This window comes from Suillus fuscotomentosus, assembly GCF_016647785.1.
Source record: "Suillus fuscotomentosus strain FC203 chromosome Unknown F5891scaffold_108, whole genome shotgun sequence".
In the NCBI taxonomy this organism is placed as follows: domain Eukaryota; kingdom Fungi; phylum Basidiomycota; class Agaricomycetes; order Boletales; family Suillaceae; genus Suillus; species Suillus fuscotomentosus.
Window position 1 is genome coordinate 40 of NW_024539620.1, and position 15,366 is coordinate 15,405.

General features: G+C 46.9%; 8 protein-coding genes across 8 annotated transcripts; 1 reads left to right on the forward strand and 7 right to left on the reverse strand.

The window, feature by feature from the left end:
• Window positions 1-406: 406 nt before the first annotated feature.
• On the reverse strand, window positions 407-3,745 carry F5891DRAFT_1131379 (uncharacterized protein; the record flags this gene model as incomplete). The annotated part of the gene is made up of 20 exons (XM_041364660.1): window positions 407-491; window positions 513-529; window positions 569-601; window positions 626-795; window positions 820-872; window positions 894-997; window positions 1,022-1,143; window positions 1,174-1,214; window positions 1,242-1,305; window positions 1,330-1,374; window positions 1,396-1,539; window positions 1,564-1,633; window positions 1,676-2,159; window positions 2,190-2,370; window positions 2,392-2,434; window positions 2,459-2,487; window positions 2,512-2,689; window positions 2,714-3,024; window positions 3,064-3,175; window positions 3,398-3,745. 20 exons carry the CDS (start codon window positions 3,743-3,745, stop codon window positions 407-409), a joined length of 2,634 nt encoding a protein of 877 aa, XP_041218659.1.
• Window positions 3,746-4,006: 261 nt separating this feature from the next.
• F5891DRAFT_1196805 (uncharacterized protein) lies at window positions 4,007-4,733 on the forward strand (the record flags this gene model as incomplete). The annotated part of the gene is made up of 6 exons (XM_041368369.1): window positions 4,007-4,018; window positions 4,068-4,177; window positions 4,213-4,260; window positions 4,336-4,454; window positions 4,504-4,579; window positions 4,628-4,733. The coding sequence occupies 6 exons, from the start codon at window positions 4,007-4,009 to the stop codon at window positions 4,731-4,733; spliced, it is 471 nt and encodes a 156-aa protein (XP_041218660.1).
• Window positions 4,734-5,768: 1,035 nt separating this feature from the next.
• F5891DRAFT_1196806 (uncharacterized protein) lies at window positions 5,769-6,170 on the reverse strand (the record flags this gene model as incomplete). Its single annotated transcript, XM_041368370.1, has 1 exon — window positions 5,769-6,170. The coding sequence occupies one exon, from the start codon at window positions 6,168-6,170 to the stop codon at window positions 5,769-5,771; it is 402 nt and encodes a 133-aa protein (XP_041218661.1).
• Window positions 6,171-7,718: 1,548 nt separating this feature from the next.
• F5891DRAFT_986163 (uncharacterized protein) lies at window positions 7,719-9,000 on the reverse strand (the record flags this gene model as incomplete). The annotated part of the gene is given in 7 exon segments (XM_041377707.1): window positions 7,719-7,950; window positions 8,089-8,090; window positions 8,175-8,180; window positions 8,200-8,331; window positions 8,416-8,544; window positions 8,779-8,886; window positions 8,935-9,000. 7 exon segments carry the CDS (start codon window positions 8,998-9,000, stop codon window positions 7,719-7,721), a joined length of 675 nt encoding a protein of 224 aa, XP_041218662.1.
• A 181-nt stretch (window positions 9,001-9,181) lies between these two features.
• F5891DRAFT_1196808 (SMCs flexible hinge) lies at window positions 9,182-10,669 on the reverse strand (the record flags this gene model as incomplete). Its single annotated transcript, XM_041368371.1, has 8 exons — window positions 9,182-9,262; window positions 9,318-9,419; window positions 9,472-9,633; window positions 9,721-9,860; window positions 9,907-10,005; window positions 10,059-10,275; window positions 10,354-10,487; window positions 10,540-10,669. 8 exons carry the CDS (start codon window positions 10,667-10,669, stop codon window positions 9,182-9,184), a joined length of 1,065 nt encoding a protein of 354 aa, XP_041218663.1.
• A 689-nt stretch (window positions 10,670-11,358) lies between these two features.
• F5891DRAFT_1208120 (uncharacterized protein) lies at window positions 11,359-11,829 on the reverse strand (the record flags this gene model as incomplete). Its single annotated transcript, XM_041369098.1, has 2 exons — window positions 11,359-11,475; window positions 11,531-11,829. Coding segments are annotated over 2 exons (416 nt in total), but the record flags the coding sequence as incomplete, so codon positions are not given.
• A 58-nt stretch (window positions 11,830-11,887) lies between these two features.
• On the reverse strand, window positions 11,888-12,852 carry F5891DRAFT_1196810 (vault protein inter-alpha-trypsin domain-containing protein; the record flags this gene model as incomplete). Its single annotated transcript, XM_041368372.1, has 4 exons — window positions 11,888-12,238; window positions 12,291-12,394; window positions 12,452-12,691; window positions 12,756-12,852. 4 exons carry the CDS (start codon window positions 12,850-12,852, stop codon window positions 11,888-11,890), a joined length of 792 nt encoding a protein of 263 aa, XP_041218665.1.
• Window positions 12,853-14,746: 1,894 nt separating this feature from the next.
• On the reverse strand, window positions 14,747-15,289 carry F5891DRAFT_963508 (uncharacterized protein; the record flags this gene model as incomplete). Its single annotated transcript, XM_041376013.1, has 1 exon — window positions 14,747-15,289. The coding sequence occupies one exon, from the start codon at window positions 15,287-15,289 to the stop codon at window positions 14,747-14,749; it is 543 nt and encodes a 180-aa protein (XP_041218666.1).
• Window positions 15,290-15,366: the final 77 nt, after the last annotated feature.

Genomic DNA, 15,366 nt, shown 5'->3' on the forward strand with positions numbered 1-15,366 from the left:
TTTCATGAACTTGTTGCATAATTATAAGATGTGCGACAAAATGACATGTCTTTGGCATAGTCATATGATCTTTCATCAACTTGTTGTGCAAAGATAATTCTAAATCTGGATGTATCATGATGGGTTTTACTTGTAAAATGTGCATCAAAATTACATGTTCTTGGCATAGTCATATATTTGGTCATAAGCTTGTTGTGTACCTACAAGGTGCCCTTCAAAGTGATGTGTCCTTGGCATAGTTATATATTTTTTCATGAACTTGTTGCATAATTATAAGATGTGCGACAAAATGACATGTCTTTGACATAGTCATATGATCTTTCATCAACTTGTTGTGCAAAGATAATAATGTATAATTCTAAATCTGGATGTATCATGATGGGTTTTATTTGTCAGCTCTACCTGGTCATATCAATTCCGAGTTGATTTCCTGATGATCCTCCGACACTAGTCCATCATCAATCGGAAGAGATTCCATGTCTTGGTCAAGTCTTTCAGCAGCACGTACAAACTCATACCACTTCACCGTCTGAAAAGTATGACTCGTATAAAAGTCACCACTCCCAACAAGATAACTCATGACTTGTTGATGGGATATTTCCTGTTGACCCATCAAGGCATTCACAGATTTAGTTATCAGACTACGATTAATTCTTTCTGCACCGACGTTCTCTTCGACTTCAAACTTTTGTTCATGCATTTTGGTGGCATACTCTAAGGCCTGGAGACCTGTGTACATTGGAAGATTACCTTTCGTGATATACTCGGTTATATAAAAGACGGCCGCCTTGGCAGCTTCACCCGAACCGATAAACTGACTGTCTGTATTACTTTGCAAGAGGAACAATATCAGGTCTGTATAATTGTTCACCCTACCTCGCCATCGATGCAACTCAATCGAACCAGATTCAACATCGATGCTGGTAACAGCCTGCAGTGATCCATCAAGGCGCATCCGACAATTGTGGTCTCCACGCTTTTCACCGGCTCTTATGTGCTTATAGCATGTGTCATTGTGAACATGCCAATTACATTCTATCGCCAAGCGAGTCAAAAATGCTTGAAATTTGTATGCAAAAGATTGATCGTCTAAGTCCGCAATTTGTGGAGGCAACTCTAGCCGAGGATCCATCTCATCTGAACCTCTGTCAGGCTTCTTTGCGTCCTGCGGACTCGTCTCAAATACGCACGTAGTATCATTTGGCAGTTCGCAGCTGATAATACTCTCTAACCATGCGAACATCTTGCCTTGAAATCCTTCTTCATTTGCCATACGCTCTCGCAAAGCTTGTGGGCTCGGATTACCTGCAATCCAGAGCAACATATGACAGTGTAAGGTGCCCCACCCTTGCGCTTCCACCATTCCATAATATGCTTGACAGTGTCCAAATATACCAGGTCCATGCTTATACTTCAGGATAATATCAATAAAGGCACGAATCTGAAGATCAAACGCAATGGCAGCTGCATCAGGACGACTTGCAACAATTTTGGCGCGCTCAAAGGAGGACATCATTGACCAATCTGCCAACTCGATGCCTGTGATGATGGGCAAAATATGACTAGTCAAGTCATGAGGATTCAGCGTCACAAATAACGCAGGTGTGCTAAATTTTTTCATCAAAGAACGAATCTCATTACGACGACACAATTTATATCCGATGCTACCTCGTACCGACCTTGTTGAAGCTTGCAAACGACGCAGGATGCGGACAGCTTTCTTTTCTGCAGTCGTCGATGGTTTCTGATCCACAGAGTGACTCCACTTATCAGCTAAAGATGTCAAGGATGGCGCGATATCTGTCAGTTCCTTAGCTAATCCTCGTTGCGCAGATAAACCGATGCGAAAAGTTGTATTCCTGCTGACTTCTCGTTTCTGGATCATATTCCAACATATGAAGGCAAACTGAGGATCATTTCTAAAAGGTGAATCATCTTGACGAAGCAAATTTCTCACTTGCGCTTGCATTGAAAGGTGTTGCTGCTTTGTTCGCCCAGAATGAAAAAATCCCCCGATATCCCAAGGGTCGAGATGGGGAAACAAATAGGACATGAGACCAGGATCACTGTCAGCTACGAATTTACTACCTGTCCGTGACAACAAGAATTTCTTGCGGTCTAAAACATATGCGAGTGCATGTAATTTCATTTTTTCTCGGCTTTGTGAAGAATGATCACCTTCTGTATACCCAACAGGTTCCATGACGAGATCACCACCGTCACTTCCATGAGTATCGTGAGTATCGCGTGAATTGAAACCTGCATCTGGGGAAGCCTGATCCTCTGTCGGCAAATGGCAAATCGCTAAAGCATGCGGCACACCTGTATCTGCATCGAAATCAGCCTCATCAAACAAAGCATCCATATTATCTTGGCTATATGATACACCACTATGCTGATACCATGGATTGTGTGTAATCAAGAAATCAATGAGCTTACGAACCCTACTTTTCGTAACTAACACAGGCTTCAATTTTTTAACGGTCTCTCGCGATGGTACATGTTTTTGACCCGAAAAAATTACGCACATAGCATCCCGTAACTCACCACGGTTTGGTGGTAACAAGTTATACAATTCCGTCGAACTTTGCGGACGGATAGCGACATTTCCCTTGTTATATCGTTGCGAAGCTTCCTCAGCTGACCAAAATTGAGTCAAAGAAGATTTATATGTATAGAAGTGAGTAATCTGAGATGCTCTCGCGCGAGAGACCAACATCAAATCATAAATAGAAGCCGAAGAGAAAGCCTCGCGAATCTCTGGAGATAACCTTTCATGCCCGTAGTATTGAAAATTAGCGAGAGAATTCACTGGCTGACGAGGACACTTAGAAATGAGCGCCGAATGGCATGAAGAACACATATACATTTCTGATAGGGACCAGCAACTCGTCAAACCCTTGGCATATAAAATTGCACGGCCATATAACTCGAGATCATATGTGCAAGGCAGCGTATGCTCTGGCAGACAATCGTTCCGCAACAGATGTAACGGTATCTTCGCTGCTTCTACAGACCGCAATTCTTGGGCGCATACATTATGAGCACATACAGCACAGCAACCACGTTTTAATGATTCGGGACTCATCTTCTGTTGCCACTCGCGGATAATATCCGACTTGTCATCGAACGACAATACCGTTGGAAAGTGCGGATCATCCGTGACATGTCCATCCTTATGATGATAAGCTTGTCGATGTTGAACGGCGTCCGCAACTCTCGCTTCCTCACGCTGCGACTGACTCGCTGCAACACGAGTATCACGCTGAGACGCTGCATGAGACGAACGATACGATTGTGCAAAAGGATCAGGCAAAACATGATTGGAATGGTCCCGTCTGGGGTGTTTCAGCAACTTAAACACAATGGTGTTCGAAATACAATCATTATTACATACATGTACACGTAGGAGATCACGAACATGATCCTTTCGATCAGCAGAGGACACATATATAGAATGTGCACGGGCGATCTCAGCGTATTGCTCTCGATTGAATGTCGGAAAATGCTCAACAATCAACCGCAAATTGGGAGCGACCACAGGCAGCAAGGAACCTGCAGGATATTGATTACGCAAGGAGACACGCTCGCGGGAGACCTCTGAAAACCCAAAACACTTGCGCAGGACACACGATGACACAACAGACATCCCATCGTCGACAAGCTCGCGATCAGAAACAACTAGAGAGACAGGAGGAGGTCGAGAAGATGCTTGATTGAGTGCGGAAGACGATGCTGAAGCCATGCGAACAAACCAGAGAGGAAAGAAAGAGGAGCACGACTGCGCAAACACAGAGATACAGTGATGATGACTAATGTTAAATCATGGCAACCGGGCCGGTGTGGAGCCGGGATGATCGAGCTCACAGAGAAAATTTTGTGGGAGACCTGTACCCCCTTCTAGGGTACAGGAATACTCAATTTTTGTTCAGCCGTCATGTAATTGTCTTCAAAACGTCAAGTTGAACTTGGATCTTGGATTCTTGTCCTTGAATATTGAATTATCATGCATGATTCGGTCTGCGCCAATTATTCTGATGCCGAACTCGGGTTGACCTGATGACTAGCAGGAAACTTTGCTTAGTGATCGATACTATGAGCAAGACCAATACTCGTACCTTCTCGGTCAGACGGATCTTTTCACGCACTTTATAGATATCAAGGCGCGTTATATCACGTCAGTCCCATCATATTCTGCTCACCGTCTTGTAGAAAACTCGTGATCCGCAATATTGGACTCGCAGCCGAAGCCATTGAAGGGTAGAGGTTGAAAGAAGGGAGCGTGCGTCATTCGTGTGTTTTTTCTGTATAACTACCGACTAATTCTTTGAGAAGCGACGAGAATGCAGGTCATCGCAAGTCTGAGAAGGAAGATGATGATGAATTGTTGAATGATGGGGGATTCGCTGCGGATGGAGACGACCAACCCTATGTCTTTGAAGAGTCACCGAGCTGTACGTGTCGTCCAGTCCCATGACTAGCCACGCTAAACCACACTTTTAGATGTTAACGATACGATGAAGACATCAACTTTAAGGACTGAATTGGATGGTCTCGTTGCACCACAACGGGTTGAACGGTATCCTAACTTCTGATGTTTCACTTTGATGCTCACTAAATTATACAGGGTCTCGGTAAATCATCGCAGACCATCTCTTTGCTTCCCTACTTGGAACATCATCGCGATACTCTTGGTCCCCCATCTGATTGCTTGCACGATACTCATTCACTGATTTTTTTTTGCTTAGTGCTCGTTTGTCTCGTGCTGTATAGTGCCTTTTTTCTTGGCATGAGTGTGCTCTAGTGCGTATCTTTTGGATGGTGATCATATTTCCCGCCTCCCTTTTTGCGCCCATTATTCTGTTTGTTTTTGTGCCGCTTTGTTGCTCATCCCCCAATTTCTGATCAACAACTCTCCTACGCCTCAAATGGCGCACGCGAACTCCAACTGGTCCTCAAGCACCCCAGGTGGCTCACGTGCGCCTCAAATAGATCCCCAAGACCTCAAACGATTCTCCCGGGCCTCAACGAATCACTCGCGTCAAGTGGCCCGCCCGCACCTTAAACCAACTACCTACGCCTCGAATGCAGGTCAAGCGCAGGCCCATCCATGCCGATAGACATACGCCACATACACCAACATACCCCATCACTACTGTAACCGCATGCCCAATCATGCAATATGCAAGCCATGTATCATACCAAAATGTTCACATAACATACCTATAGACATACATACAGTTGTGTACCAAGAGTTGCTGTGTATCAATATCATACTGTACAATCACACATAGATCTTGCTGATCCGAATCTGAATCGTATTGTAACATGATCAGTTTTTTACGCTTATTCCGAATCTTCAAGATTCAAGAGAATCGGATAGAAATAGAGCGAGATAATGTGCAAACGTTCATTACATGCATTTTATTTGGGGGGTTCGACGCCGATGTAAGAGATCAGGCACATAGCTCACTGGTGTGGGACGGGCCGCGGGGTTCTCGAGATCTTTTTGGCTTCTGCTGGATGTCGACGTATCATAGGAGAGATGTCGTGAAACTTTTGTGCCCACCCTTGCTTTCATTCTGACCTGTCTACATCTTATTGCAACGCTCTTGTGCATTTTGCACTTACACGGACTCGTAGTAGTCAGTAATGAGATGGATATCCCTATCTATTGTCTTACACTTTTTCGATGTCGACTTAAAGACCAGAGGGCAAAGCCCATGGAGATGAGGGCTTGATGCTGATCAACTATGTGACCATCCAGGTCAGCCTGTATTAATTGGGGCGTGATGCGTCAGCGTAAGTAGTGGAGTGGACAATGGCAGTGAAGTGGTCAGCAGCTTCATTGTAATGTCGGGCCAGACCGACAATGCCGTTGTGTAAGGCAACGAACGTGATACCCCGATCACAGAGTCAATGTCGCGAGTGATGGTGGTTTCAGGTCGAGGAGGAACATGGGGAATGCCTTGCTGGGCATTCAGGGTGATGCGGCACTGGTCGACTTCCTCGTCTGCCTCTGGCCCGATCCTACCTGCCAATACGAAACGGATGAAATCGATCTCTGACCGACGATCGTCTCGCACGCGCGTGAACATGTCTTGAGATTGGCCGAGGAATTGGTCCAGTCTGAATTGGACAAGGTCATCGACCTCGTCTGGGTACTCCATTCTGGGAGTTGTAAGGACGGTGGGCGTCCGGTGAACGGGCTAAAGAACGTGCAGCAGCTGCAGCTGCAGCTGGAGAAATTAAGAGAGAAGGAGTGGAAGGGGGGGGGGAGCGGTGGAGACGACTTCCATTCCGCCTCTGCACTTTAGATTTTAAGTCAGTCGCTGCACATCCGATGGTCCGATTCTGACGTACTTACTAGTAGTTTATCGCCTATGATGGCGTCCCGTCGTGTGCACGGATCTTAAACGCAAGATTTGGATAGGTTAATTGAGGGTTGTAAAAGGCCTGGTACATCGCCGTAGTGTTCTGAATGAATAGCTACTACTAGGTCCGGCGCCTAAGAGGCACTAAAACTAAGTCACAAGGCCGTTCGTCGCTCGGTTTAGTAAGCGAGCCGAACTTTACTGATTAGGCTAGTCTACATTGTCTTGTCGCAACTATGATACTCGCGTAGCACTTTAGCAGTTTACTCAGCTTAGCTTGAACTTAACGCTACGCGCTCGGCTGTCCGTATGTATACAAAACAAAGCTCCAGCCCGATCTGAGAGTTTCAACTGACTCCAATGAGCCAGCAATTTGAACAGTCATAAGTTGAGTTCAACGTGCAACCATTGTCTATCGATGTCCATCATTCAACTGGTTTATGGATCAGCTATTTACACATAGTATCGCAGGCGGGCTGCCGGTACGGCCACCGCGATCGATGTCGTGTACAGATATTTTTGAAGTCAGACGCGTACGGCTCCATAGGTGTGGACTTCTCAGACGGCTGGCGGCTGCGAGGTTAGTTGTATTACATAAATTATGTAAGTTTCTTGCTTCGTCGAGAATGCCAAAGCGGCAAAAATCGGTTCGTCAAACCCTCTGCACGTGCTGTCATTCACGTCAACATTAATGCGACCCTTGAAACATTCAACTCGCTTCTCAGCCGCTGAATATTGTCCTGCTTTTTTTTTCGTTTCCCGGTCCGGGCACGTAACTCTAGCACTATGTGCCATCCGCAATCGCATCAAGAACAACACCGAACACCGATGTTAATATAGATAAACGAACATGTAAACATGATTTACATAATATAACCTCCCACGCAATGCAGGTTAGTTGTAAACGACATCGAGAGGAAGGCGCTTGAAAGGATGCGCCCAATGCTGTGCTTTCTAGAAGGTGACCTGAAAGTGTGACAGGGACTGAACAGATTTGTCCAATAAACCTTGGACGGGAGGCTCATGCCACCAAAGGTCAGAACATCGGCCCAAAAAAGGTCGGATCCATTGTATGGAAAGAGGCTCTTTCCTATCTGAGAGGTCCACGTCATGCACCACACGAATGGACAGCGGAACACTGCTGGCTTTTTTTTAACCAGTGCTTGTACTCGTCACCACCAGTTGTGTCTACCCTAAGCAAGGATATCCTTAAGGACGCCCATAATCGAGGAGTGCACAGGGCAACTACTCGCCAGTGACGGCAGACCCCCTTGTCAAGACCGTTGGGCATTCATCCGATGAAGGTGCAACGTAATTTGTCTGGGGAAGACATCGAAGAACTCTCTATCCAAGTGGCTCTGATGTTAGCGAACAGCATGCTGGAGATGCCAGGGCTTCGTGGAATTCCAGCGACTCTTGCACGATGGCCCGTTTCTCCTTCAATCTAGCTTGGATACCTTGTAATTTTTCCAATGCACGGTTAAGAAGGTCGATGTGGTCATCGAGAGCTGCAGGTTGTAACTTTCGCTGCGTTACAACAGCGTGAATAGTTGGGACCTTGTCGGACGGAACATAACTGGTAGGACGATAAGAGAACGATGTCGGCATCAACTCAGATAACTGAACCAAAATATCAGCTTTGAGTCTTAAAGGAGTGTGGCCCATCACGATGCGCAATGATCGCGCCATTGCAACTGAAAAGCATCAAACTCACATCTAACAAATCATTCAATAAATCAGGACTGATCATTTAAAGATGTGAACGTTCCACGGCGGTATACAAGGGTACTGATCGCTCACCTCAAGCTGAAAAAAATGTGCGCACCACCGTCATATAGAGCGGGTATAGTGGGGCGTTTTCATCCGTGTCGTCGGGATGTTCGACTCGGAGCAGGTGAAGTAAGGCCTTCACAGTCGTCAGGACCTCACGCACAAGGAGGTACACCCATAATATAACCTTCCACGAAATGCAGGTTAGTTGTGAACGACATCGAGAAGAAGGCGCTTGACAGGATGCGCCCGATGCTGCGAAAAGGGTGACCAACGTGTCTGCTATGAAATCGGCGGATTTTCCGAGTCGTTGCGAGCTCGCTCCAACCCGGAACGAACGACTGATTGTAAGCGTCAAACTCGCGATGTCGATGACGTAGTAAGAGACGCTTCCTGCAGCCTGCAGGGAGAAAAGGAGGCCCAGCGATCGTAATGAATCTACTGTTGCGGAAGAAACTAGTCACCCTGCGCGCATTTCCTCATCCTGACGAGAGCGATGAGGACGAAGCAGGTCAGCAGCTTCATTGTAATGTGCACCGTTGAAGGCTTTGACCCCAGGCTGAACGTGCAGATATCTAATGTGCGAGTTGCAAAGATGAGCATCAAAGACCAAGCGTAGCCACATGATACTTACTTCCATGACAGGATGCACGAGAGAATCAACATTTGGACAAGCGGTAACCAGAACTTTGATAAGCGGTACCGCTTCCTCATGTTGGTCTGCGTTGAAGAGTGCAACGACCTGAAATACGCAATGAGGCAGAGAGCATGTGAGATGAATTTGACCTACCTTGATGAAGAGAAGAAATTGGTCAATGGCTGAATCTTGGTTTGTGAATGTGGATGCGACATTCATTGAATGCTATCCTTAGTTCCTGAACTTGAAGGCCTGATCCCGCACACATTCGTCAGCGTGTAAGAGCTATTTATATCTCGGTCACGGTAGATTCCAACAAGGGAATTATATTACCACGCTCATACAAGGAACCCTTCAAGCTGATGACGATACACCGGAAGGAGTCAGACGTTGCCTGACTCTAGATATAGTTAGCGATCTTAGCAACGTTGGTATTGTCCAGAGCAGCGTCTACTTCATCAAGGACAAAGAACGGTGCAGGCTAACAACCTGAGACATCGTGAGAACAAAGGTTTTTGGGGTGAAGACGAAAAGACCAAAGCAGCCACAGTCTTCTCCCCGCCCGAGAGTTGTTCCATGTCACGGAATCGCTTCATCAGTGGCATGGCATGATATTTGATTCCGGCATTATAAGGTTCCTGTGATCAATAAGTGTAAAATTGCCTGGACTTGACAGACTGAAAGACTCACCTCACTGTCCTGTAAACTAAGATATGCAATGCCTCCCATCGGCGAAGCCTTCCCTTTAGTGAGGTCTTTATAGACCTGGTCGATACAATCTGAAATGTGGTTGTATGCCTTGTTGAATAACTCGCATCGGGTGACTGGGATGAGGATGGCGCTCAAAGTAAACTATTCGCATACCTTTTTCGCTTGACATCGTTGAACTGAGACAATGAGATTATGGTAATGCCACCGACTACTGTCACAAGGACGTACCAGATCGTCTCTTATAACAGCTATAGCACTCTCTAGTCGTGTAACTTCAGCAATGACGTTTTTGTCTGTCTTGCCCCTCGGTATCGAGTGATCCAATTCCTGAAGCTGTGCCACAAGATTGTCACGAAGACAGGAAAAGCCTAAATATAAATGAGTGTGAGGCGCCACGGTCAGTGAGCTGCCTACCTTGCACGTCCTTCTCCCACTTCTTTCCTCCACCATGCGTACTGCGCCCACCGGTGATGAGCCCACTCTTATAGATGACAGTGCCCGCCAATGTAACGGCTGCCCAAATGTTAGCATGGCGTCCAACTTCCCGCAAATGAATGCCAACCTACCTCTCACCTCCTGCCCCCGCTCCCAGCACACGTACCTCACCACATCCATCGTGTCACACACGAGTGCATTCCCACACGCATGGAGCATCGCGCGCTCTATGGCAGGCTCATACTGGATCACGTCCACAGCGAGACGGTGCACCTCTAGTAAATGAGCGGAACTTGTCGTTGATTGGCTTGGTGCTGGTCGTGTTGAGGGGGAGGAAAGTTGCTTGACCTGCGCGCTGGGTGCGCATATACTATAATGTTTCAAAATTAGTTTAGATAGACAATAACAGAAGGCAGAGAAACGCACGTCGATGCATTCGATGGCAGTTTTCTCTTCATCCGCGACGATAGCGTCGATATTGCGCCCAAGGATGACAGATACAGCTGTCTCGTACTTGTCCTGTGTGGGTTTACAGAGGTCGACCACGCGCCCGCGAACGCCTATGGAATGTGAGCGGTGACTTTCTCTGACCAGGCAGGCAGCGCTGCAGACTGGCGAGCGTCTTCTTCAGCTTTGCCTCGCGCTCGGATTCATTCCTGTTGACGCCTGCTTGGAGCAAATGCTGATAGACATCCGCGAACTTTTCCTTTGCCTCGGTCTCAATAAGCGGGTCATAAGTCATTAAAACGAGCTTTATGTTTTTGTACCTGAGCCCGCGAGGTTACCAAACAGAGATGTGGATCTCGAAGTCGAATGAAAGCAACAGCATAATTTGCAAAAAGTGGTGCTCTGTGGAAAACGGGAGTACTTTGTATCACGAGAATCTTCCAGTCTTAAAGACCTCGCATGACGCATATGGTAATGGTGGTCGTGTGGGTGCAGGCGGTCGCGAGAATTACCACAGGAGGGGTCACGAAGGGCACCACGAGAGTTGGGCCGGACAGCATCACAAGGGTTGTGTACTGATGGGAGATGCGGTCAGTCAGCACGACTTGAGCTCGACGGGTGGATCAAATCATTCAGTCTATCAATGGATCAGCGATGATTTTGGTAAGGGATGAGGTTGTCCCAGCCGCACCGTATCCTTCGCCGCTTCCTCGGCTGCTGCTTTCACTTCCTGAAAAGATAGGATACATCAGCATTGGCGTAGGAAGAGCAACACACATTCATCCCTCATAAGCCTTTTCGCGCCCCTTGCAATGCTTCTCGAGCAATTCTAGATGTGGGATGTCGCCCTTGTTCCATTCCCTCTCATCTTCGAGCTCCTTCTCCAAATGTTCCTACTCCACATATCAACAGCGCAAATAAAAGGGAGAAAGATCAAGCGTTCACAATTTGCGAGGCGAATTGTTCATCACCACGACCATCTAATCATCCACCATCTCTCCTGGCTGCACGAGCAGGACTAGCAGTAATAGCTTGAAGAACTTGGGCAAAGTTGAGGGAGGGGTTGGAGGTAAGAGTAGCGGGACAGTAGAATGCGACCGACTGCAAGGGGAGATCAACGTGAGAACGTGCACTTCGGATGATAAAATGAATGAACGACAAAGCAGGAATAGAGCGCCGAAACGCCGCCAAGCTTTCCGCTGCAACCCACAACCCACAAACTACTCAATCCATCACCCGCCTGCGCCAAAGGAATCTCGAACCCTGGGCTAAGAGTGAGATAACACACGTTGTAGAGAAGAACCACAAGGCCAGTCGTGAATAATTGGTTTTGGCCATATGTTGGTGCGCTTCTGAACCAGCTAGTGAGGCGGGTGGTGTATGGGATGGCGAGGAGGGAGAAGGAGTAGAGGAAGGATTTGAGGTGAGGTGCAGAGGGTGTTTGGCTGTCCATTTATCTGTGAGAGGAGATAATGATGGGTGTATGAGCTCAAGGATAAGGTTCATTATCCTGCTAATAAATGGCATCCGCTCGCATAGCAATGGTATCACGACCCTGTGGATCGACTTCAGCGAAACACCGAGGCTTGTCGAATCCAAGAGCATGGACTGTCAATATGAAGTCTTTGTCGAGGACCGTCCTGGACGACCAAGTTACGAACATTCGTCGTTCAGACTTTTTCCCAATGCGTGACTTGTAGTGTTTGCGAGCAATCGTCGGGTGAGTAGGACTGCATATCTCCTGTATCTTTTCACTGGTTATGACGTCCGCAGCAATTTTGATGAACGTATCTTCATTAGTTGTAGAGGCATCGAGCATAGCTGCTGGAATCTCGCCGTATCGTTCGGCAATAGCCATCGGAAGCTGTAGACGGACCTAGTCCCGTCTGCCTTCATCCAAAAGATCCATTACAAACTGTTTGCTCTTCAGAAAAAGTATTCAATAACGAGAGTGCACTTACTGTCAATCTTGCTGTGACCTTCTGTCGAGCGGAAATCGAGCCAATTGAGATCGTGAATACTGCAGTAAAGTCAAAGTCAGTGCTCATCCAGTATCATCGAAATGTGCCAGTCATACTGTCGTGTGTCACCCATTCTACAAGTCCGGCAGTCCTTCCAGCATCTATTGCACTCAGGGAAGCTTGTGCGGCTTCTGACTTTTCCTTAGCGACACTGACAATAACGCGGCCATCGGCATGCTCGAGCTCAAAGGCACAAGCAGCAGCGCTCGCTGGAAGAGGGAATACATATTTGGCCCGGCTGGTAGGGCTATCTGATACGTTCTCAAACACTTGCGAGAGCACAACCCTCGCAGAGACTAGTATGAGGAAAGTGACGTGCTGATCAGTGGTTTTCGCCTGCACAGCGATCGAAATACGCACTATCGACCATCCATACTCTCACATCGACCTCTTGAAGCGGCAAATGCAGAATGCCTTGGTCCGGAGAGTGATGAATAATTCCTGCGTGTTTGCTCATACTGAAGTGTCGATATAAGGTGGAGATAAGGCCCATAGTAGATCCTTGGTCGTTTTATAATTGGAGTTTGACGCCCGGGCTTCCTGTGTTGCAACCCATCATCCTTTGGAAGCGTAAACAGGAATATCTCAGGCTGTGATATGCTGCAGTTTTGATTCCTGTGCACGAGGCGGACGAACTGCTAGCTCCAAAAACTTCTTCCAGGGAAAGTCGAGGACTGAATGAAGTATTGAATCCGATTTGATACTGCCGAATTAGATATTTCAGCGTAGCATCAATCTCAAATAGATCCGTCAGCAGGAGGACATCTCTATCCCAGAATATCCGGCCCATCCGACCCATCTCTTCATGGTCAAGTGATAGTTCATCATTCTCGTACATGCGAAGAGCCAGTCACTCTAATGTGAGACAACGACAACATATACGCAATCAGTTAAGCCACCTTTTGGTGTCACAAGTCTACAACATTTCATTAGAATCCTTGGCACTGTCGAACAAGCTCGAATTCCGAAACGCACTTCAAGAGAAACACTGCAGCTTTGTGCGATGAGCTACCCCATCAAATATTAGTTACAACGTCGGAGTTACCAATTCGGCGAGTTTGAAAGCTGCAATAGATGCTTTAGATCCGTCAAAGTGCATACTTAGACGCTCACAACATTCTCCCGCTATTGTTCGTCCCGTGGCTGACTATTTTGGCACGCCGCAGCCTAGTCGTCTGGACGATCGATACCGTCGCGGCCTTTGTGTGTCACTCCTGATCAGTCAGGTGAAAGTGCTGTTCTTAATTTCCTGCATTGTCCAATGTCATTTACAAACATGGTTTCTGTGGCACAAAGACTTACGTCTCAATGTACATACTGAGTGAGGCACGGTCAGAGTCATGCAGAACCTTGACGATCTGAACCGCAACCTGGTAGTGTTTAGAATTATCAGCCGACGTCGATTGTCAACTAGGGGAGACCTACTGGAGAAGATTCAGAAGGCGAGTTCCAGCTGCACTTGAAGATTGTCGCATAGCCGCCCACTGCAGCCGGTGTGTCTGAGTCTTTGATTATCTGATCAGTGAGATCAGGGATGCAACTAAAACAGATATTCAGCAAGACGAAAGCTACAATCCCCAAGAAAATTCGCACATAGGAGTTTTGAATACTTCTTGCAAGTTGGATGGCTACTGCTAAGGTGTGAGTCAAGCATCAAATATGTGTACCTTGGCAGTAACTGAAAATTATCTCCCACCATCTCCAAATTCTTGGCATGAGTTCTACGTGTAGAATGTGAGCGCCCTAAACACACACTTAACTCCGCTACTGATACCGAGCCTCGTCGAACACCTACCTCCATGACGGGATCGATTTCTATGCCATTCATCGATCACACGTGTTGAGTTTGAGGTCCTCTGCAGCGATCTTTGAGTCTATCAAGTGTTTGATTATGTCAAATAGGTGCGTCACAACGCGGATTCAACGCCCGTTGAGATCAGTCACAATTGAGATTGAAATATAGGAAGAATGAAAATATTGACCGTTGGCGAGTATGTGGATTACTATTTCGCGGCAGCTGATATCGAGTCAACTTTTTTCCACTAATAGTACACAGGTATCGGACAAGATTGTGCTGGCGACTGATCATCGCTCGCACATGTCAATGGCAGCCCATTCAAGAGGTGTCGTACAAGAGACTCCGATCAGAAAGGTACGAGAATCCTTCCTTGTTTTAGTACAGAACGAGAAGTTGAAAAAGCTCACACTCACATTTGGCTGTTTCACGTATTATTTCCATGATACCAGCATAGAGGTGTTCTCTTTCCATCTTCTGTTTGAGGGTACGAGCCGGAAATGTATGCTCATTACGACCTGCAGCGCGAATAGCTTGCTTGTCTTATTCTGTCATCTCAGCCCGCAAACGTAGCTGATTCTGCTTGTCCGCTCGAATATGCACATTGATATACCTGTGCAATGTAAATGTAAGAAGCGCCGCTTGCTAGAATCCAAGGATGAGAACGGAGAACATACTCTAGACATGTCACAGTGCTCATGGGTTTGTTAAACTGCATGCCCGTGACAGCAGAGACAAATGTGAAGGGCTCGCGTTGCCTTGCCATGTCAAGGACAACAGCCGGGATGTGCAACTCAGCAGTCAATGAGTTCTTTGAGTCCTCTGCACAACTACAGCCAATGAACTTTACGAGTCCTACGGGATCTTTGGCAAGACCTTCTGAGTTATACTTTGCTCGAGCCTCACGCCACAGCTGTAGCCGCTTCGGCATAAAGGGACTTTGCGTTCTTGGGTGCCACGGAATGATCGTATTGACTTGCAACATCCCTTGAAGTTTGTCTCCAACAGCCTTGTCGTTGAAATACAATCTAACAAAGTCAAGAACATCACTAGGTTCTATTGCAATGTCAACACGTGCACGTGCCATGAATGGCACCATCAGGAAAAACGCTCTTCTCAAATCGGATGAAATATGATACAACTTGCGTGAATCTGCGAGAATTCAATGGATTTGAA